General features: G+C 46.4%; 1 protein-coding gene across 4 annotated transcripts in view; it reads left to right on the forward strand.

The window, feature by feature from the left end:
* The window catches only part of DOCK8 (dedicator of cytokinesis 8), a 144824-nt gene that overhangs the window by 43012 nt on the left and 78438 nt on the right, over window positions 1–23374 (forward strand). For all 4 annotated transcript variants that reach the window (XM_053408025.1, XM_053408024.1, XM_053408026.1 and 1 more), the window contains 5 exons: window positions 4854–4993; window positions 7807–7900; window positions 8645–8807; window positions 13416–13533; window positions 13956–14026. In XM_053408025.1, the coding sequence (XP_053264000.1) occupies window positions 4854–4993; window positions 7807–7900; window positions 8645–8807; window positions 13416–13533; window positions 13956–14026 (586 nt within the window). The remainder of the gene's footprint in view (window positions 1–4853; window positions 4994–7806; window positions 7901–8644; window positions 8808–13415; window positions 13534–13955; window positions 14027–23374) is intronic.

The following is a 23374-nucleotide window of genomic DNA, read 5'->3' on the forward strand; positions in this document are numbered from 1 at the left end:
AATCTTCTTGGCTCTGGCTTTTTACACCTCCCTTGTATTGGTTGTCCCTTGGTAGACAGCCATACCCAGCTCTTTACTTGAATTTCTTCCCCAACTCGCCGATGCCTGTCTGCAGCTCTCTTGTAAACCTCTTTAGCTTCTTCCAAATCCTCTTTCAATATCTCATGAATGCTCCTCAACTCCTCTATCATTTGTTCTGCTGCTGGTACTGCTAACTGCTCCTCTTGACCCGGGAATGCACTTGAGTGCAAGCCATAGTTTGCCACAAATGGGACTCTGCCCGTAGACACATGCATTGCATTATTATATGCAAACTCTGCTAGACTCAACTTCTCTAACCACCCACTTTGCTGACAACCAGCATAACACCTCAGATATTGCTGTAGTGTTGCATTCGTTCTTTCAGCTTCCCCATTGGTTTGCGGGTGTCTCACTGACGTGAGGCTTAGCTCCACATCTAGTAACTGCATTAACCTCCTCCAAAATTGTGATGTAAATTGGGCCCCTCTGTCTGAAATGATTTGTGATGGCAAACCATGCAACCTAAAAATATTATCTAAAAACATCTTTGCAGTTTCCTGCGCGGTCAGAATTTTGGCACATGGTATGAAATGTGCCATCTAGGTTAGCATGTCAACCACCACAAAGATCACTGTTTGCCTATGCGATGACGGTAGATCCGTTATAAAATCCATAGACACCACATCCCAAGGCCTTCCGGGCATGGGCATAGGTTGCAACAACCCTGCGGGAGCTGCTCTGGGTGCCTTGGCTCGTTGATATACTTCACAACCTCTTACATATTGTGTTACCTCCTCCCTCAACTTTGGCCACCAGAACTGCCGTGTGATTTGATACAGGGTCTTTTCTCTACCAAAATGTCCTGCAGTCGGGTTATCATGATGTTGCCTCAACACTTTACCTCTTAATTCACCTTCAGGTACATACAGCACCCCTCTCCTGTACAACAATCCACCTTTTTCCTTGAAACCTTCCTCTTCCCCTCTACCTTTTCTCAGTTCCTCCATTTTCTTTTGTGCAAACTCATCTGTTACTGTCAATCGCTGGAATTCCCTGCCGTCCACTACTACAGCTGCACACCCCCACTGATCCGATCTCAGCATTTCTTGCAACTTGGGAGGTGCTTCCCCTTCCATATACTCAGGTTTGTGTGATAGCGCATCTGCACGAACGTTTTGATGCCCAGGTATGTACTCAATCCTAAAATTAAACCCAGCAAAAAACTCCGCCCACCTAATTTGCCTTTGGTTTAGCTGTCCAGCAGTTCTCCAATACTCTAAATTCTTATGATCCGTTTGTACCACCATCTGATGTGACGCCCCTTCCAGAAAATGTCTCCACACTTTAAAGGCAGCATGCACAGCTAAAAGTTCCTTATCAAATATGGTATAGTTTTGTTCTGATTAATTTAATTTTCTAGAGTAGAATGCACAGGGTCTCCAGTCCCCTTCCTTGTCCTGTTGCAGCAGAATAGCCCCAATAGCCCTATCAGAGGCGTCAGTTTCTACCTTCATACGTTCACTTGGATCTAAGTGCATAAGATATTTTTCTGAAGCAAACACCGCCTTTAATTTATCAAAGGCCTTCTGTGCTTCCTCAGACCATCTGAATGGCCCCTTGCCTTAGACAATCAGTCAGTGGCGTTGTGATTTTGGAGTAATTACCTATGAATTTATGATAGAAATTAGCAAATCCTAAAAACCTCTGCAGATCTTTCTTAGTTTTAGGTGCCTCCCATTCCACCACTGCCTGAACTTTACTGGTGTCCATGTGCACCCCTTTGTGGGAAATGCAATATCCCAGGAACTCCACCTTTTGTGTGTGGAACTTAACACTTCTCTAACTTCACATATAACCTGTTGGTCCTCAATCTCTCTAACACCTGCGTGACATGTTTTACTTGTTCCTCCATACTTTCACTATATATTAAGAGGTCATCTAAATAAGAGACACAGAACTGATCCAGTATACCTGCTAAGACGTGATTGATGAAAGTTTGAAATACCCCTGAGCCATTCTGCAAGCCAAAAGGCATTACCAAGAATTCAAATGCACCATACTTAGTACAAAAACTGGTTTTCCACTCATCACTGACCCTTATCAGATTACATGCTCCCCGTAGCTCAAGCTTGGTAAAGACTTTGGCTGACCTTACTCTTTCTAAGAGGTCATCTATACGTGGCAGTGGGCACACACGAGGCTTCATTTGGCTGTTAAGAATTCTGAAGTCACATACTAATCTTTGTGCCCCCTCCTCCCCTTTCTTTTTGACAAAAAAGACAGGAGCATCCCCCGAGGCTGTGGACTCTCTAATAAAACCTCTCTGCAAATTCTTTTGCAGGAACTCCCTCAATGCTGCAGATTCTACTTCCGACATGGCATATATCTTGCTTGGTGGCAACTGTGCCCCAGGGACTAGGTCTGTCTTGCAATCATAGGGCCTATGTGGCGGAAGTTTATCCGCTTCTTTTTCACAAAAAACATCCCGATAAGCAATATATTGTGATGGAATCTCACTTTCATTCCCCATTAACTTCCCTTCCACCTCTGTTCCCATTACTTCCACCAAGATTTTTCCCTTTTGCCCCAAACAATGTGTCATACAATAGAGCAAACCAAAAACCAAAGACCTTTGATGCCAGGCAATCACCGGATTGTGACGATTGAGCCAACTCATGCCCAGCACCATTGGGTGCCCAGCTAGTTTGGTCACATGAAATGCCCTGGTCTCTGAATGATGACCCATATCCATTTTCATTGGTGGAGTCTCGTAAGTCACTTCTCCTGACAGTAGCGGTCTGCCGTTGATTGTTTTCACTTGCAGTGGGAAATTCAAAGGTAAACAAAGCGATTTTGTGTTCCTGTACCAATTTCTGGTCTATGAAATCTGCTGACGCTCCTGAGTCTAACAGCGCCTCTACCTGGACCCTATGTCCATTGGGAAGTTGTAGTTGCACCTTCACCGTTAGTCCTGGGATAGGTGGTTCCGCGTGAGAGCCTTCTATTGCTCCTCCACCCGGCTGCAAGCTCCCATTTCCAGCCAGGGACATTCGTTTCCCTGATGCAGTTCCTTCAGGCAATTGTCTCCTCCCATGTCTGCTCCAGATAGAGACTCCCATCCTTTACATTGTCGTGCTAGATGCCCTGGTTTTCCGCAGATGAAGCAACGTCTCATGTCTCTTCCTCTCCCTGCATTTCCTCTTCTCATGGAAGTGGTAGTCACGGGGAGGGGTCTGGCTGCTCCTAATTCCATGGGCTCTGGCCGCTGTCGTCCTGGCACGTTGCCCGCTCTGCTCTCTGTACTTTCGATAATATTGTTTTCCTGCCACCACGGTCTCCATTGTTCCTTCTTTTCACTAGCCCTCCGTTCCATGCGTAGGGTCAATTGCAGGCACGTTCGGACCAGAGAGTCCAAGGAACTAGGTTCTGGCATTTCGGCCAATTGGTCTAAAATCTCATTATTCAGTCCTTCCCTAAAGGCTGCAACTGTTGGGGAATTCAGATCCCATTTTAATTTCTGCACCAGCAAACTAAAGTTGGACCAATAAACTCCCACAGTGTCCTTTCCTTGTCTTATTCTCAACAGCTGCCTAGCTGTGGTTGTTTCATGTGCAGGGTCTAAGAAAATCGTGTCTAGATACTGCAGAAAAATTTGTAGATTTCCTAGGGCGACATCCCTCCGAGATATTAGGGTTATAACACAGTCCTTCCAAGAAATGAATCACATAAGCAACCTTCTCTTGCTCCGATTGAAATTCTTTATCCTTTATCTCTATTATGTAAAAAAATTCTGTCTTGAAAGCCATGTATTCAGAGCTTTCTCCCTTGAAGCTACGTGGACGTACAGTAAATGTTTTACTCACTCTATCTTCCCGCGTCGCTTGCAACATGGTTCTATGTTCTCCCAATGCTGCTGATAGTATGTCGACTTGACTTTTCAACTGTAAGTTCTGTTGCCATAAGTCCTGTAATGTTAGCTGGAGCGCTGGGGTTTCTCCTTGCCCAACTGGTGCCACAGCTCCCTCCATTTTGGCTTCTCCTTCTTTACTTATAGTGAAGAGGCGCAGAGCAGAAGGTATTCTGTCAGGCCTGGTCGTTGTCCTCTTCAGATCACCACACAAACGCTTCTTGTTCTTTTAGAACTTTTTATTGCGTATTAACAAAACAATCTTATAAACGGTTCTTTAACTATTCTTCCTCAGAGTCACTTCTTTCAGATACCTTCTGAGCTCTGCTTCTCCATGACCAGCCACCCTCAAAATGGCGAAGGCGCCCTTCCCTTCGCTTTCCTGCTCTTTTTTCTAACCTCCTGGCTAGAGCTGGCTTATATCTTCCCTCCTCCGAATCTGAGATAGGACTTAATCCTTTCCTTTCCTGTGAACAGCCATTCCCTCCCTGTTGTTCCTGTTGCTCTCTTCTGTTAGATTCACTGCTCTCCTCCCCCCCTTGGGGAAAACATTCTCCCTCTGGGAAACTGGAAACTTCTAACTCTAACTCTTCCCTGACAGGAGGTGTTTACAATTTTCTTGAATTAAGTATGTGATATTCTTTATTGATTTATATACTACTTAAATGTAAGACTTGCTTCTTTGAAATATATATATGTATATGTTAATAAAATTTGCAATCTTATCACATGCTAAAACATAGGATACAATTGTTTGATTCTGCATTAAGTGATATCTTGCAGCTTCAAGATGAGGTGATGGAAAATGTAAGCAAATGAGGAGGTCTTTCAGTTTTTTACATCCCGAAAGTGTGCAACATAACAATAGTAAAGTGATTCATTTTTTTATTGAAACTAAGATGCATTTGAATTTTTTCCTCTGAAGGCAAAGGGTCCACTGGTGACAGAAAATCAATGGCAATGCAAGGTAGAAGACTTTCTGAAAGAAGCCTTGGATTGGAGGATGTTCCTGCCTTGCCAACCTTCAAAAACACCACTCTGACTTTCAGCACATTTTTTAAACAGGTATAGTATAGACTGACATCTTCAAGATTTTTATGGTTTCCTCCCTCCAGTCACCTAGAAACAAGTAGCCTAACAAAATAGCATGAAAAGTAAGAGGAGTACTTTTACCACTGTATTTTTGTGTAGTAATGTAGAGGAAATTAAAAATACCAGTATGCAATTTCTGAGTTTTTCTTGTCTAATAAATATTGAAAACAAAAAAAGTTCAGCATTTTTAATTCTGTTGCAGAATTATGAATTGTTTAAGCTGCAACTTTAGCCCCACTTCCCTGGGAATAAGCTCCATTGAATTCAGCAGGACTTATTTTGAGTAGACAAAAGTTCTCCTCTGTCAAGGCAGTTAAAATAACTTGGCTCCCATCAAACCTACTTTTTCAAATTATGTACCTTTCAAAATGAGTAAAATTTTGAATATATTGCATTTTGCTTAGTTTTTGTGATTGTGCGTTTCTTTTTGATAATTTTTTTGAATGCCTTTTTTGTAAGTGAACACAAGTGAGTGGTATTTAACAGTGATACATAATTAGTATCAAGGTACATAATAAACATGAACATGGAACATTGATACCTACCAAACCTAAGTCACCCACTATGTCATGTTGTTGTTTAGTCATTTAGTCGTCTCCGACTCTTCGTGACCCCATGGACCAGAGCATGCCAGGCACTCCTGTCTTCCACTGCCTTCCACAGTTTGGTCAAACTCATGCTGGTAGCTTTGAGAACACTATCCAACCATCTCGTCCTCTGTCATCCCCTTCTCCTTGTGCCCTCCATCTTTCCCAACAGGGTCTTTTCCAGGGAGTCTTCTCTTCTCATGAGGTGGCCAAAGTATTGGAGTCTCAGCTTCACAGTCTGTCCTTCCAGTGAGCACTCAGGGCTGATTTCCTTCAGAATGGATAGGTTTGATCTTCTTGCAGTCCGTGGGACTCTCAAGAGTCTCCTCCAACTCCATAATTCAAAAGCATCAATTCTTCGGCGATCAGCCTTCTTGATGGTCCAGCTCTCACTTCCATACATCACTACTGGGAAAAACATAGCTTTTACTATATGGACCTTTGTTGGCAAGGTGATGTCTCTCCTTTTTAAGATGCTGTCTAGGTTTGTCATTGCTTTCCTCCCAAGAAGCAGGCGTCTTTTAATTTCGTGGCTGCTGTCACCATCTGCAGTGATCATGGATCCCAAGAAAGTAAAATCTCTCACTGCCTCCATTTCTTCCCCTTCTATTTGCCCGGAGGTGATGGTCCCAGTGGCCATGATCTTAGTTTTTTTGATGTTGAGCTTTAGACCATATCTTGCGCTCTCCTCTTTCACCCTCATTAAAAGGTTCTTTAAATCCTCCTCACTTTCTGCCATCAAGGTTGTGTCATCTGCATATCTGAGATTGTTGATATTTCTTCCGGCAATCTTAATTCTGGCTTCGGATTCATCCAGCCCAGCCTTTCGCATGATGAATTCTGCATATAAGTTAAATAAGCAGGGAGACAATATACAGCCTTGTCGTACTCCTTTCCCAATTTTGAACCAATCAGTTGTTCCATATCCAGTTCTAACTGTAGCTTCTTGTCCCACATAGAGATTTCTCAGGAGACAGATGAGGTGATCAGGCACTCCCATTTCTTTAAGAACTTGCCATAGTTTGCTGTGGTCGACACAGTCAAAGGCTTTTGCATAGTCAATGAAGCAGAAGTAGATGTCTTTCTGGAACTCTCTAGCTTTCTCCATAATCCAGCGCATGTTTGCAATTTGGTCTCTGGTTCCTCTGCCTCTTCTAAATCCAGCTTGCATTTCTGGGAGTTCTCGGTCCACATACTGCTTGAGCCTTCCTTGTAGAATTCGTTTTGATCTACAAGGCCAAACTTGCCAGTTGTTCCTTTTATCTCTTGATTCCCTACTTTAGCATTCCAATCCCCTATAATGAGAAGAACATCCTTCTTTGGTGTCATTTCTAGAAGGTGTTGTAAGTCTTCATAGAATTGTTCAATTTCAGTTTCTTCAGCACCAGTAGTTGGTGCATAAACTTGGCTTACTGTGATGTTAAAAGGTCTGCCTTGGATTCGTATCGAGATCATTCTATCATTTTTGAGATTGCATCCCAGTACAGCTTTCGCCACTCTTTTGTTGACTATGAGGGCCACTCCATTTCTTTTATGGGATTCTTGCCCACAGTGGTAGATATAATGGTCATCCGAACTGAATTCGCCCATTCCCGTCCATTTTAGTTCACTGATGCCCAGGATGTCAATATTTATCCTTGCCATCTCATTTTTGACCACATCCAACTTACCCAGGTTCATGGTTCTTACATTCCAGGTTCCTATGCAATATTTTTCTTTACAGCATTAGACTTTCCTTTCGCTTCCAGGCATATCCACAACTGAGCGACCTTTCGGCTTTGGCCCAGCCGCTTCATCAGCTCTGAATCTACTTGTACTTGTCCTCCGCTCTTCCTCAGTGGCATGTTGGACGCCTTCCGACCTGAGGGGCTCATCTTCCAGCATCATAACTTTTATATGCCTGTTGTCTTTGTCCATGGAGTTTTCTTGGCAGGGATACTGGAGTGGCTTGCCGGTTCCTACTCCAGGTGGATCACGTTTGGTCAAAACTCTCCACTATGACCTGTCCATCTTGGGTGCCCTGCATAGCATAGTTCATAGCTTTTCTGAGTTATTCAAGCCCCTTCGCCACGGCAAGGCAGTGATCCATGAAGGGGCCATTATGTCATAGTGTTTCATATATAGTTAGCTGCAAAGAAAACTATATTGATTATATATATAAAATTGTGAGACTGTTATCAAATTTCTCGCTGTTTACAGGAAGGAGATCGGCTGACTGATGAAGACTTATTCAAGTTCTTAGCTGATTACAAGAGATCGTCTTCTTTGCAGAGAAGAGTGAAATCTATACCAGGTACTTTTAATAATAAAGCTAGGTCCAGCCATATACAGTGACTGGATTCAGACAGGCTTTCCCAGCTCCATAAGCGATGGCTTATTATCCTGGTTTGTTCACTGACATTAAGCCACTGTCCACCATTTTGGACGCAGTGAGGAAATTGGGATTAATACAAGTCAGGAATGAAATACTTAAAGATGATGGCTGAAGGAAGAGCATTCCGCACAGCACGCCTTCCCTGCTTCATAAACCCTGGTTTGTCAAGCTGAGAAAGATTATCCAAACCTGGCCAAGTTTGTTTCTTGGGATTCCTCAGGTGTTGGAGCAGGCAAGCAGTATTCCTGCTATTGGGGATTTGTGCTGGAGTATTTGCCTTGAAGGATTCATTTGTTCTCCTTGCCACCCCAGGCTTCTCTTAGCATTCCTTCTCCTGGGCTGAGGCTGAGGCTACCTTACCCCAGTTCATGTCATGTGATTATAATTTCCCCTAATCAATGTTTTACCTTTCCTCCCCATTCCCATTTGTTCCCCACTGCATCATATGGCAGGTGGTCCTGTGAGAATCACCTGCTAAATATCCTGTGGAGGATGGTGTACCCAGTGTTCACACTCTCAGCCATCTCAGGCTGTGTACATGCTGAGACTATATGTGAATCAGAGTGTATTGACCTGTCTCATTTGTTAGATTTGGCATTTTCTTCTGTCTTGTTTATTTTTAATAAAGCATTTGTCTTTCATGTTACTATATTTTGTTTAAAGGATTGCTCAAGTTGGAGATCTCCCCTGCTTCAGAAGGTCTCAGTTGCTGTCTCAGCCCAGAGTTGTTGCTGGTGAAGCCATTCCCTGAAAACCGCAGCCGGCCTCATAAAGAGATTCTGGAGTTTCCAGTACGAGAAGTCTATGTCCCCCATACTGTATATAGGTAAGAGGATTAACATGAACAAGGTAAATCCATTCTCTTCCTGGATTAGGACCCACATCTAAATCAAATGAGCTAGACCTCTTGTCTAGTTGGCATTACCAGGTAATGCTGTTGAAGACATACGGGGAAAGTAATTCATAGCAAAGTTAATCAGACAATAAATGTTGAAGTATAACTAGCTGAGGTTGCTGAATGCCTCCTCAAACTTTATTTGTGGTAATTCTAGTGACAGAGAAGAACTATTGCATGTGGGGTGGGGTGGCCCAGTCAAGATGCACCCTGAGAGAGGATTTGAGAAAAGTCTTGCCCCTTTCCTGGGAGCCACTGCATTTCCATAAAGAAATCTGCCTCCTTTTTTGAGAATTGCTGCAACTGTGAACATTCGGGATAAAATGTTAAGTGGTTTTTGAAAGGATTAAAAATGTCCTCCTTGTATGTTCAGTGCCCCTCTGCAAATATCCCAACTGTCTTTATTTACCCAGGATAGCCACTGACTTCTGGTTATGTATGGTTGTCCACATTTGGAGAGATTAGGAGTGGGGGGATGCTCTTCTAAAATACTGGTAAGAAGAATTGCTTGGACCTCCTCCCCATCTTACCTCCTGGTCTTGAAAGGTTAAGTCTGTGAGACTAGGCAGGGGGTACGGAAGACAACTGCCATCTGTCCTGAGTCTGTGTGCATGCCAATGCATGTTCATGAACACTTAATACATCATCCAGCACACTGCCTGCAATTGCACAATTCAACTGATGAGGTTTGTTTTGAATAGTCAGCAGCCTATCATCAGGCAAATAAGTAAAACACTTGTGTCTATTCAGTGTGCTGTTTGCTTATACATGTGTGCAGAATAGGCTATGAATGAATGAATACAGCTTATAAATGGCTGAGACTTTTGGAATGTGCAGTGGATGGGCAATGTGGTAGTGATCCTTGACACGAAAACAAGAGTCTTACACAGTACATTTTGTGCTCATTTCCACCTGTGAAATGTTAAGAGGGTGTGCATGCCAGATATTAACACCCATTGCATTCAAAACAACAACAACAACAACAACTTATTTATACCCTGCCCTGGACACAGAATTGACCTGCGCCTCCATGGACAGCTGTGAGTCCAAAATGACTCCCAGGCTGCGCACCTAGTCCTTCATTTACCCCATTCAGGACCCCATTCAGGACCAGGGAGTCCTGCACACCTGCCCACCTCCTGTCCCTCAAGAACAATACTTCTATCTTATCAGGATTCAGCCACAATCTGTTGGCCGCCATCCATCCTCTAACCACCTCCAGACACTCACACAGGACCTTCACTGGTTCTGATTTGAAAGAGAGGTAGAGCTGGGTATCATCCGCATACTGATGAACACCCAGCCCAAACCCCCGATGATTTCTCCCAGTGACTGCATGCAGATGTTAAAAAGCATGGGGGAGAGGACAGAAGCCTGAGGCACCCCACAAGTGAGAGCCCAGGGGTCTGAACACTCATCCCCCCCACCACCACTTTCTGAACACGGCCCAGGAGAAAGGAGCGGAACCACTGTATAACGGTCCAGAAGGATGTTATGGTCGATAATATCAAAAGCCGCTGAGAGATCCAGCAGAACTAGGAAATAGCTCTCACCTTTGTCCCTAGCCCGCTGGAGATCATTGACCAGTGCGACCAAGGCAGTTTCAGTCCCATGATGAGGCCTGACTCCCGACTGGAAGGGATCCAAATGGTCCACTTCTTCCAGGTGTGCCTGGAGTTGTTCAGCAACCTCTCGCTCAACCACCTTGCCCAAGAATGGAAGATTTGAGACGGGGAAATAGTTGGCCATTGTGATGGCCTGGGATTCGGACTCGGAGGCTGAACCTGAGGAATCCCAGCCTACACAGGAGTCCCCGCCTCCAGAACCAGCTGAGCCAGGGCTGGGGCTTGAGCCTGAAGGGTCCTCACCTGTGCTGGATCTTCACGTGCAGGCACCAGCTGAGTCTGCTCTGGCTCCTGAGGTGATGGAGGACCCATTGCCTGCAGGTGCTCCACTCTCAGCCCTGTCAGGGGAAGCTGAGGTTGCCTCTGGGTCCGGTAACCCTCTAGCCTCTCCCAAGCTGCAGAGGCTTAGGGCAGAGAGACAGAGGGAACTAAGTTCCCGCAGGAGGAGTGCTCGCCTCCAGGCCAGGAGAGGCGAGTCACCTGTGGACCGGGGCCGCCCTATGCCTCGGGGCAGATAAAAGCCAGCCAGCCCCAGTCCCAGGTTGCAGGAGCAACATTGTTGGTAGCCTGTTCCTGCCTGCACCCTGTCCTGCTCTTCTGCCAGAGTTCCTGACCTCACCTGACTCCCTGCCTTGGACCCAGCTTCAGCTTTGACGGACAGCCTCCGTACTGCACCCTCGACCTCGGACTGGACTCAGACCTCGCTGCACGGTTAACCCTCAGGACCAGCACAGCCATATTGGCCGCATCTAAAGATGTTTTTTTAAGAAGCGGTTTGATAACCGCCTCTTTCAGGGGGTCTGGGAAGGCTCCCTCACAGAGAGAAGCATTCACCACCCCGCCAAGCCCATTACCTAGCTCTTCCCAGCTTGCTTTTATAAGCCAGAATGGGCAAGGAACAAGGAGTCAGGTGGTTGGTTTCACTTGTCTAAGCAGCCTGTCCACATCCTCAGAGGTAAGAGACTAGATGGGGCTCTAGCACTCTCCCACCCTGGCCCTGAATCTGAGTGACTTTATCTGCAAAAAACTTTGCAAAATCATTGCAGGAGATCATGTGGCCCGTACTGGGCCCCGATGGAGCAGGTGGTTCCACTAAATTGTACACCACCTGAAAGAGTCTCCTGCTACTGTTTTCTGCAGATGCAATAGAGGCGGTGAAGAAGGTCTTCTTCGCCATCACTGTCGCAACTTGGTAGGCTCGACATTGAGCTCTAACCCGTGTCCGGTCCGATTCAAAATGCCACCAGCACTCTAGCTGTCTCAGCAATTGTTTCATTGCCCTCAGCTCTGGGGAAAACCATGGGGCTGTCCGGACTCCATGCAATCGGAGAGGGTGCTTCGGAGCCAGACAGTCAATAGCCCTTGTTAACTCTGCATTCCAGAGGACCACCAGGGAATCAGCTGAGAGGCCATCAACATGGGATAAAACATCCCCTACCCCTCTTTGGAAACCATTTGGATCCATTAAGTGGTGGGGGCGGACCATCCGAATCTGTCCCACCTCCCTGCAGAGGCCTGCCAAAGTTTTATTTCTCTAGTAGAAATCACTGAAATTGCCTAACCTACTGTTTCCATACCACTGTTCTGTGTACTCAGTAATTTGGGGTGCAAGTCCTAGAATACAGATGAAGATTATTAATTTTTGCTTGAAGGCCAGATTTCCTCTGGGGGTCGCAAGCCAGCAGTGGGTGTGACCAAGACAAAAGTGGGCATCCCCATCTTACTCACTGTGTGTGCATGTACACACACACAGTACAGCACATCCCACTCAAATGCATGCATTCATCACACAGAGAGACATACATGCATAATTTGCATTCAACACACACATTCAGAGAGTCTCCCAGCATAATCTCTGCAATCCCTGTTTCCTTCCTGCAACTTTTGCTTCTAAAATCAATAATTTGGATCAAAGTATACATCCCAGTTCCTGCCCACCTAGCAGTTCAAAAGCACCCCTAAGTGCAAGTAGATAAATAGGTACCGCTTTATAGCGGGAAGGTAAACGGCGTTTCCGTGCGCTGTGCTGGTGCTGGCTCGCCAGAGCAGCTTCATCACGCTGGCCACGTGACCCGGAAGTGTCTTCGGACAGCGCTGGCTCCCGGCCTCTTAAGCGAGATGAGCACGCAACCCCAGAGTCGGTCATGACTGGCCCGTACGGGCAGGGGTACCTTTACCTTTTTTATACATTCCTCTGTTGCCCACCCCCAAATAATCCAGAGAAATGCCAAGGAGGCCAGCGGCCTTTGTCTGGCTCAGTTCTCCAAAAGGATATGGGAGAATGTGATGCTAATGTCTAATAGCAAGATGGAGGTCTATCAAGCTGCTTTATAGAAGTGAGTCATGGGCACTGGTGCCAACTTCAGCGGGCACTGGGTGCCTGGCACCCACAATTCTTTTGTTGTGGGTGCCCAGCCTCTGCCGCCCACTAGCTTTGCCCCACCACCACCACTGCGGCGCCCCAGCACCACCCAGCATTCCGCCCTGCCACTACCGCCCAGCCTTCTTCCCCTGCCACTGCCACTCACCAGCACCGCCTTAACTCCAGCACTCAGGTGCCATGGTGGTGACTGGGCTGGGGCCTATGTCTTCATCATGGGGCCTTTGTTGGGGCCCACTATGGCCACAGATGGAGGTTGCGCAGTGGCCAGAGTCCTCATGGCAGAGGTGCAGGCCCCGGTCCAGGTGGGTGGCACTGGAACACGCAGTGTGTGCATGCTGGGCACCCACGGTGTGGGGCCCAAGTTGGTGCAGTGTGGGTCAAGTTCAAACCGTCAGGAGTGACACCTCAACTCCTTCCACATATGCTGCATCAGGAATATTTGGGGTATCAAATGGCAGGACAGAATTCTAAACAAATACAAAAGTGACATAAAATTATCTCTTGGTTTTCTGAAATTTCATTTCCCCCCAGAAATCTTCTATATGTGTATCCACAACGGCTGAATTTTGCAAACCGCCTGGCTTCAGGCCGGAATATTACCATTAAGATACAGTTTATGTGTGGAGAAGACCCTGCCTGTGCAATGCCGGTAAGATTGTTTATTGTACATTTCTAGCCAAAATAAAAATAGGCAGCATTTTAAATTTAAAAGTAGTCCATTAATTTCAGGGTAAGACTGAGCCAATTTATAACAACATATATTTACTAGGTGGCAAAACAGATCAGATAGTAGCCGAGCTAATAAAAGCTGAAATCAACTATGGTGAGATCTAAATGCAATAATAAATATTTTTAAAATGTTCATGTACTACCAATTAAAGCCATTTCTGTTAACAAGTCAACTTTAGTTTTTATATTTTAAATTAGCATTTACATGACCTGAGCCTGATCCAAACCTGACCCTGTCTTCAAATGAATGCTTAATACTGACGCATTATGTTATAACCATATCTTTATGTCTTGGTCACTTTTTAATTAACGTTGTTTAATGTATTATGTTTTGTCATGTAGGTCATTTTTGGGAAATCCTCAGGTCCAGAATTTGTTGCAGAAGTTTGCACACCTGTTACATATCATAACAAGTAAGGTTATCTATGGCATGGGTCAGCAAACTAAGGCCCGCAGGCCAGATCAGGCCCAATTGCCTTCTATTTTTTATTTTATTTTTTTTATTCAAAGTTATAACAAGACATATTATCCAAAAACATATCCTTATTTCCCCCCCCCATTTTTCCTCCCTCCCCCCTCCCCCCCAGAAACCCCCCCCCACACCTCTTGACTTCCCTCAGTTCCAGTCTTTGGTTTCTCTAATATTGCTATTTTCTGCATGTTACTCAAACTTTTTAGCTGATTATTATCAGTAAAAAAAATTGTGGATGTTTATTCAAAACCTGCCAAGGAGTCCAATTCGCTTTGTTGCGTCTTCAGATACTTTGTGAAAGGTTCCCATTCATCCTTAAAGTTACAGTTATCCTTGTCCCATAGCTTATATGTCAATTTTGCCAGTTCTGCATAGTCCATCAATTTTCCTTGCCATGATTCTTTAGTTGGGCCCAATTGCCTTCTAGATCCGGCCCACGGATGGTCCGGGAATTGCCACGTGGATTGCCAGCACGCATGTACTTTCCCTCTCCCTCACATGGCGTTGTTTTACTCCTCAGGGACAGAGCAATCTTGTCCCACGCTGGGCAACGCTGTGAAGGGGGTGTGTGACACTGGCTGCCAGCTGCTGCTGCTGCTGCTGCTGCGCTTTCCTCCTCCTTCCTCAGTCTGCCCTTCCTTTCTTCTCCGTGCCCCTTTTCCGCACGCTTTTTTCATTGCCACCTGCCTGCCTGCCTCCCTCCTTCATTCCTCCCATGGCGTTCAGGTGGGTTGTTGCAGTGGCTGCGGCCGTCGCTTGTGCGTTGGCGGGTGGCTCTGTCTTCTCTGCGATTCCTCTCAGGAAGCGGAAGCAGCAGCAGCAGCAGCAGGTGGTGAGTAAAAGCTCCAGCGATGCCCCAGTTGCCCTACCTCCATCCACGGCTCCTCCGCCGGGGCTGTTGCTTCTGTCTTCGCTGGCCAACTCAGCCTCCTACCCAGCCATGGCACCTGGCTGTCTGGAGAAGCCCAACTGCAGCTATTGGGACGACAACTGGAGCAGGTAAAGCAAAGCACCTTCAGGCCTCTTTGCGGGCAGGTGAAATTTGTTCACTGCCACAGCTTAAGAGGCTCCAGAGATGGCTCCAGAGCACTGCTGCTGCTCCTGTGAGTGTTTGGGAAGACCGCTCCCTCCTCTAGCCAATTCCATTGGGCCTAGGGGGCGGGGGCTACACTCACTAATACCCTGAGCAGCTCTCTGCAGCAAGTGGCAAAAATGTTTTTAAAATTTTAAAAAGTGTTCTTAATCTGCTGCACCTCAAATGGTGGGTTTTTAAAAATATTATATTATTTTATTATTTTCCGATCTCAGTGATCACGCGCAAGAGGAGGCGTTATGCCAGGACCAGACCGTGTCATTACTGAAGAGGCAGGTTTAGTTGTTTTTTGAAGACTATCCCTGCCTCCAGGTCTGGTCCTGACCGGAAAGATACTGGAATCAGCAAGGGAAACCCACATGACCTGAAAGTGTTGCTCTGCAATGCCAGGTCAGTGATTCACTGCCATCCACGACCTGATTGTGGATGGAGGATTTGACCTGACATGTGTGACAGAGACTTGGTTGGTTGGAAGTCACTACCGTATTTTTCGCTCTATAGCATGCACCCGACCATAACACGCACATAGTTTTTAGAGGAGGAAAACAAGAAAAAAATATTCTAAACGAAACAGCGGATGTATGATTTTTGTGGTTCATGCTGTGGCCACAGACATGTGATCTGACGGTGAGTTTGGGGTAGCCCAATGCAAAAATCCTGAGGATCCATGTGGATCCATGCTTTGTAACCACGTTTTTGCACCACTGCGGCCCCAGGCAACAGTGGGTGCGTGATTTTTTTGGTGCAAGCTGTAGCCATGGACATGCTATGTGATCTGATGGTGAATTTGGGGTGACCCAGTGCAAAAATCCTGAGGATCCATGTGGATCCGTGCTTTGTAACCATGTTTTAAGTGGGGAGGGAAGGAAAAGCACTCAAGGGACAAGGAACACGCGTGGGGTGGGTGGAGAAGGATGCTGTTAATAATGCAGAAGAGGGGTATAAGAGGAGAAGGCTCCTCTCCTCTCCCGCTTTGCTCCTTTAAAGCAAGCAGGCTCTCTGTCCCTCTCTCCTCCCCACTCAGCGGGTCTTCTCCCGCTTTGCTATTTCAAAGCAAGCCACGGAGGAGGGAAGGAAGGGGAACCATGGATCCTCTGCTCACGACTGCAGCAGATCCCCCCGCCATCCGTAGGCATTCGCTCCATAACACTCACAGACATTTCCCCTTACTTTCTAGGAGGCAAAAAGTGAGTGTTATGGTGCAAAAAATACAGTAGTTTACACTGGGCATCCTATTGGGAAGACCCAGTTTTCTGAGTGCATGTTCTGGAAGTTGGGCAATAGGGGCAGTACAGGATTCCTTTTCGTGTACCAACCTCCCTGCTGCACCAAGGATTCCCTCCCCGAGCTGCTTCAGGTTGTGGCGGATGTGTTGCTGAAGACATCTAGTTTGGTTGTCCTGGGGGATTTTAACATCCATGCCAACACGAACTTACAAGGGGGCACGTGGGACTTCGTGGAAAGCATGGCCTCCATTGGGCTGTCCCTGAATAAGTTTGGCCCAACTCATAGCCGTGTACATGCATTAGACCTGGTGTTCACTTCTACAGTTGTGGGTGATCTGACACTAAGTAAAAGCGAAACAAAAGAAGTGCCATGGTTAGGTCACTTCCTGGTGCAACTGGACTTCTTTGCGACCCATCCCCTCTGCAGGGAGGTGGGACTGATTCGGATGGTCCACCCCTGCCACTTAATGGATCCAGTTGGCTTCCAGAGATTGGTAGGGCATGTTTTATCCAATGTTGATGGCCTCTCAGCTGATTCCCTCGTTGTCCTCTGGAATGCGGAGTTAACCAGGGCTATTGACTGTCTGGTTCTGAAGCACCCTCTCCGATTGCATGGAGTCTGGACAGCACCATGGTTTTCCCCTGAGCCGAGGGCAATGAAACAATCGCTGAGACAGCTAGAGTGCTGGTGGCGGATAACTCGTTTTGAATCAGACCAGACACGGCCTAGAGCTCAATCTGGAGCCTACCAAGTGGCAATGGCGATGGTGAAGAGGACCTTCTTCACCACCTGTGTTGCATCTGCAGAAAACAACAACAGGAGACTCTTTCAGGTGGTTCACAATTTATTGGAACCACCTTCATCGCCGGAGCCTGGTACAGACCCCAAGATCTCCTGCAATGCTTTCGCAATTTTTTTTGCAGATAAAGTCACTCAGATTCAGAAGGAGGTAGACTCCACTGTGGGAGCAGGGCCGGGGTGGGAGAGTGCTGGAGTCCTGTCTAGTCATGTTACATGGGATCAATTCCAATCTGTTACCTACGAAGAAGGGGACAGGCTGCTTAGATAAGTGAAACCGACCACCTGTCTCTTTGATCTTTGCCCATCCTGGCTAATAAAAGCGAGCCGGGAAGGGCTGGGCAATGGGTACTGCGGGGTAGTGAATGCTTCCCTCTGGGAGGGAGCCTTCCCAGACCTGCTGAAAGAGGCAGTCATTAAAACGCTTCTTAAAAAAAGATCTTTACACCCAGCCAATATGGCCAACTATTGCCCAGTCTCAAATCTACCAATCTTGGGCAATGTCAGGTTTAGTGCTTCTCCCACACAAGACGCTGGCAGTTTAAGTAGTTGAGGTTTATTTCTCAATAACAGGCTTACAGCAGTCCAAGCTTCCACAACTCATCCTTCGCCATTGGAGTCAGTTGACTCGACTGGCTTCTGACCCTTCCCAGGCCAGATATACGCCACGTCCTTGCCCACCTCTGCTCTAATTGCCTCCTTGGTGTCTCAGATGCAGCTAATTCCTCCTCCTCTGGAGGTGGACACTCAGGTGCAGCCAATTCCTCTTCCTCTGGAGATTCCTTGCTACTAGTAACCTAGTCTGCTTCCTTGCTACTAGTAAACTCCTCCCTCCACCCTCTTTGTTTGGGCTTGTGCAGGAAACAGTGGTGGAACTCTCTCTGCAGTAATGGGGCATGCACATCCTCTGCCCTCTGCCAATAATTATCCTCAGGCCCATAACCTTTCCAGGCAACTAAGTATTGCAGCTTCCTCCTGCAGAGCTGAGAATCCAATAGTGCTTCTATCTCATATATCTCCTCTCCCTCCAGCATTACCTGTGGTGGGGGAGGTTGTCTAGGTTTCTGATATTGATGGGCTGGTGTGATCGGTGATAGGAGAGCCCTATGGAATATGGGGTGTATTTTAATAGAATTTGGTAGTTTGAGCTGGAACGATGCAGGGTTAATTTGTTCCACTACCTCAAACAGCCCTACCCTTCGTGGTCCTAACTTCTTGCACCTCCCTTTCTGAGGCAAGTCCTTGGTGTACAACCATACTTGATCTCCCACCTTGATCGCAGGCCCTGACCGTCTATGCTTGTCTACACTCCTCTTGTACACTGCCTTGGTGGTGTCTAGCTGCTCCCTCAATAATCCGTGTAAGGTCTGCATTTCTTCCACAAGGTGCTCTGCTGCCGACACCGACAGGTTACTCCAAGGGTCTGGGAATGCTCTTAGGTGTTGTCTGTAGTTGTCTGTAGGCTACAAATGGAGCTTGCTGGGTTGACGCGGCACAGCATTATTGTAGGCGAACTCTGCCAGTCCCAACTTGTCCACCCAGCCCTTCTGCTGATAATTAACATAACAGCAAAGGTACTGTTGCTGCGTCGCATTGGTTCTTTCCAACTCTCCTTTGGTTTGAGGGTGTCTTGATGAGGTCAGGCACACTTCCATGTCCAACAGCTGTATCATCTTCTAAACCAGCGAAGTGAATTGTGTACCTCTGTCTGAAATAACCCTCAATGGCAATCTGTGCAACTTAAACACGTGGTCCACAACATCTGCGCCATTTTTGTGAATAAGTCCACCACCACCACCCATATCACAGTCTGTTTCCTTGACTCTGGCAGATCTGTGATGAAATCCATTGCGACTGTCTCCCAAGGTCCTTGCGGGGTGGGAAGCAGCTGTAGCAATCCGGAAGGTGCTTCCCTCAGCGTTTTTGCCCGCTGGCAGGTTTCTCACACTCTCACATACTCTTTTGTCTCTTCTCGCACTTTTGGCCACCAGAATCGCCTCGTGAGCTGATACAGTGCCTTGTAGTATCCAAAATGACCCACCATAGGGTTATCATGACACTTGTAGCACTCAAGCCCGAAGTTCTTCCGCCGAAACAGAGTGCCTCCCCCTTGAACAGTAAACCGTCTTTCTCACTGAAGCCCTCAACACTGTCCCCATTTCCTCACATTGCTTCTACTTTATCTCATACGAACTCATCCGCTACCGTCTGCCTCTTAAACTTTGCGAGGTCCACTACCCATGCCGCTGCCAGTTGCAGTTGGTCTGGTTTCAACATATATTTCAACCCGGTGTCTGGCTCTCCCTCCAAGTAGTCAGGCTTTTGGAACGGAGCATCTGCTCTCTGATTTTGGTGTCCCGGTACATATCTTATCCGGAAGTTGAATTGGGCAAAAAACTCTGCCCATCAGATCTGTCTCAGGTGCCTCTCAGTTCTCCAGTACTCCAAGTTCTTGTGGTCGATGTGCACCTCTATTGGGTGTTGGGCCGCTTTGAGCAGATGCCTCCACACGCCCAGAGCTTCCTTTATGGCGAGCAATTCTCTTTCCCAACTTCCGCGAATGAAATGCACACAGTCTCAGATCTCCGTTCCTGTCCTGCCACAGTTCTTTAGTCGGAGTGTCTTCATTCTTCCATCCTTGTGCTATTAAAACTCTTGCTGCCGTTGTCACATACATGAAAATATTTTTCAATTTCCTTGGCAGGTCTTTTCCTACAATCCCTAACAAAAATGCTTCAGGTTTTTTTTTACAAATGTTAAATGGAACATTTTCTTCAACTCATTATATATCATTTCCCAATTTTCAAAATTTTTTGCTACAATCCCACCACAGAGAGTCCTCCTCTGCTGCTCTCTCAGTCCCAGCTGCAAGGACGATTGCACAAGCTCTTCCAAGAATTCAAGAGGCCCTATTCTCGATAACTCGTCCAAAATCGATTCACTCAAGCCTGCCCGGTACAGTGCAGCCACAGGTTTACTGTCTAGCTGCCAGCCCAGTTTTTGAACTAACAAGCTGAATGAAGTACAATAGGCAGAGACAGAATTATTGCCCTGGCGTAGATTCAGCAGCTGCTGCTCTGCCGCTGCATTCTTAAACATACTATTCATCATCTGCAGAAACTCGCTCAGATGTGATAGGGCATGGTGCTTACTAGCCATAAGCGGCATTGCCTTCTAGCTGGCTGATTACATAGGCAATTTTTCCTTATCAGACAGAAACTCAGTGTCAGGTGTACGTGTAGGAGCCAGGCCCTGTGACCAATAGGACTTTGCAGGACTGAGGCCTTCCTAAGTTTGTTCTGAAGAGGCAAGGCGCAGCCTCACAGGTGAGGCTGATTGGTAACTCACAGCACCTGGTAGCAAGAGCTGGGAAGGGATATAAGGTCAGCATTTTCCTTCAGCTCTTTGCCACAGCAACACGTTTCCTGCCTTGCTGCATTTGGCTTCTTGCTTCCTGATCCTTGAACCTCGGCTTCTTGACTCCTTGCTTCCTTACCCTCGGACTCCTGGCTTCCTGACTCCTGGCTTCTGGACCCCCATTCCTGCTCCCACCCTGTCATCTTACCCGCATTCCTGACGTCCCCTGCCAGGACTTTGATCGCCCATGAACCGGACCGTGACACTCAGCTTCCTTCAGGACCAAATAATACAACAACTCCTTTTTAAAGGCAATATAATCACCAGGCTTACTCTGAGTGTCCTCTCTGCTTCTGATTGCCTTCTCTGTTCCCCCAATGCTCCAGTTAACAAATCCACTTGTGCTTTTAGCTGCCAGCTGTATTGTTGCAGTTCCTCTAGAGCACGGGTGTCAAACACAAGGCCAGCGGGCCGAATCCGGCCCGCCAGACCTCGTCATGTGGCCCGTGTAGCCGCCGCCAGCCTTCACCTTTTATTCTCACTTTTTTTTTTTTGACACAAGAAAGCCGCCTCTTCAGCGCATGCGCGGCAGTCTACAAGCCAGAGAACGTCTGCCCTCTAGCGGCGCCGGCCGTTCTACACAGGAAACCTCCACTTTACATGCATTCAGGAAACCTCCACTTATTTTTATATTGAGCGCATGCCATCCTGTGATGTGACAGATCCAACGGCTGCCTGAACCCTTCTGTACTGTAAGTCCTACAGATACAACCGGCTCTTTGAAGGTGACCAAACTGCTGATGCGGCCCCCGATGAATTTGAGTTAGACACCCCTGCTCTAGAGGGTCCCTTGGTTCAGCCCCCACAGCTCACTCAGCTCCAGCTTCCACTGGGTTTACTGCCACCGGCACTTGACCTTCCATGGCTGCTTACTGTTGTACGTCGGTGTGTGGGAGTTTTGAGTCAAGTCAAGCTGTCAGGTTTAGCGCTTCTCCCACACAAGACACGGGACGCTGGCAGTTTAAGTAGCTGAGGTTTATTTCTCAATAACAGGCTTATAGCAATCCAAGCTTCCACAACTCATTCTTTGCCGTCGGAGTCAGTTGACTCAACTGGCTTCTGACAACCTCCCAAGGCCAGATATACACCACGTCCTCTCCTGCCTCCTGCTGGCCCGCCTCTGCTCTAATTGCTTGCTCCGCCTCCCACTTCCTGGCGACAGGTGCAGCCAATTCCTCCTCCTCTGGAGGTGGAGACTCAGGTGCAGCCAATCCCTCTTCCTCTGGAGATTCCTTTGCTGGGCGTGTCCCGGACAGGCAAGGTGATTGAACAACTCCAAGCACACCTGGAGGATGCGGACCATTTGGATCCCTTCCAATCGGGATTCAGGCCTCATCATGGGACTGAAAGTGTCTTGGTTGCACTGATCGATGATCAAAGGTGAGAGCTGTTTCCTAGTTCTGCTGGATCTCTCAGCGGCCTTTGTTTTTTTTATTTTATAGAATATTTATTGAGATTTTACAAAGGCATAGGTTTAGAAAATACAAAGAGAGACATATTAAAAGAAAAAGATAAAAAAATCCAAAACATCATAAAGAAGAAAAAATAAGAATAAAAATACAAAGTACAAAAAAGACAGATAAATAAAAAAGAATTAAAAACAAATCCATTTTTTATAACTTTAAGTTCGTTAGCTTGTTTCCTTGACCTCCTCACACCTCCCCTTTTTGTATTCCCAATTAAAGTAATCAAACCAGCAAATCCTTACCCTCTTTCATTTGTCTTAACTCTATATTTTAACATATTGTACCTCTCTATTTTCATCCATTATCAATTCATTTTTGCATATTCTCATAACTTTGTTGCTAATGCCACTTATTTCCAATCCAACATCATTTTTAACATTCATTAATTTTACAGTGTTTCTGAAGATAGTCTTTAAATTTCTTCCAGTCTTCTTCCACCAACTCTTCTCCCAGGTCTCGGATTCTGCCAGTCATTTCTGCTAATTCCATATAGTCCATCACCTTCATCTGCCACTTTTCCAGGGTGGGTAAATCTTGTGTCTTCCAATACTTTGCAATAAGTATTCTTGCTGCTGTTGTTGCATACATAAAGAAAGTTCTATCCTTCTTTGGCACCAATTGGCCGACTATGCCCAGGAGAAAGGCCTCTGGTTTCTTCAGGAAGGTATATTTAAATACCTTTTTCATTTCATTATAGATCATCTCCCAGAAAGCCTTAATCTTTGGGCACATCCACCAAAGGTGAAAGAATGTACCTTCATTTTCTTTACATTTCCAGCATTTGTTATCGGGCAGATGATATATTTTTGCAAGCTTGACTGGTGTCATGTACCACCTGTATATCATTTTCATAATATTCTCTCTTAAGGCATTACATGCCGTAAATTTCATACCGGTGGTCCACAACTGTTCCCAGTCCGCAAACATAATGTTATGACCAATATCTTGTGCCCATTTAATCATAGCAGATTTAACCGTTTCATCCTGCGTATTCCATTTCAACAGCAAGTTATACATTCTTGAAAGTATCTTAGTTTTGGGATCTAACAATTCTGTTTCCAATTTTGATTTTTCCACCTGGAAGCCAATTTTTTTGTCCAAATTATAAGCCTCTCTTATTTGATAATAACTCTCAGCGGCCTTTGACACCATTGACCATAACATCCTTCTGGACCGTCCAGAGGGGTTGGGGGCACTGTTATACAGTGGTTCCGCTCCTTCCTCCTGGGCCATGTCCAGAAAATGGTGTTGTGGGATGAGTGTTCAGACCCATGGGCTCTCACTTGTG

Source organism: Podarcis raffonei, chromosome 11, assembly GCF_027172205.1.
Source record: "Podarcis raffonei isolate rPodRaf1 chromosome 11, rPodRaf1.pri, whole genome shotgun sequence".
NCBI classification, from domain to species: domain Eukaryota; kingdom Metazoa; phylum Chordata; class Lepidosauria; order Squamata; family Lacertidae; genus Podarcis; species Podarcis raffonei.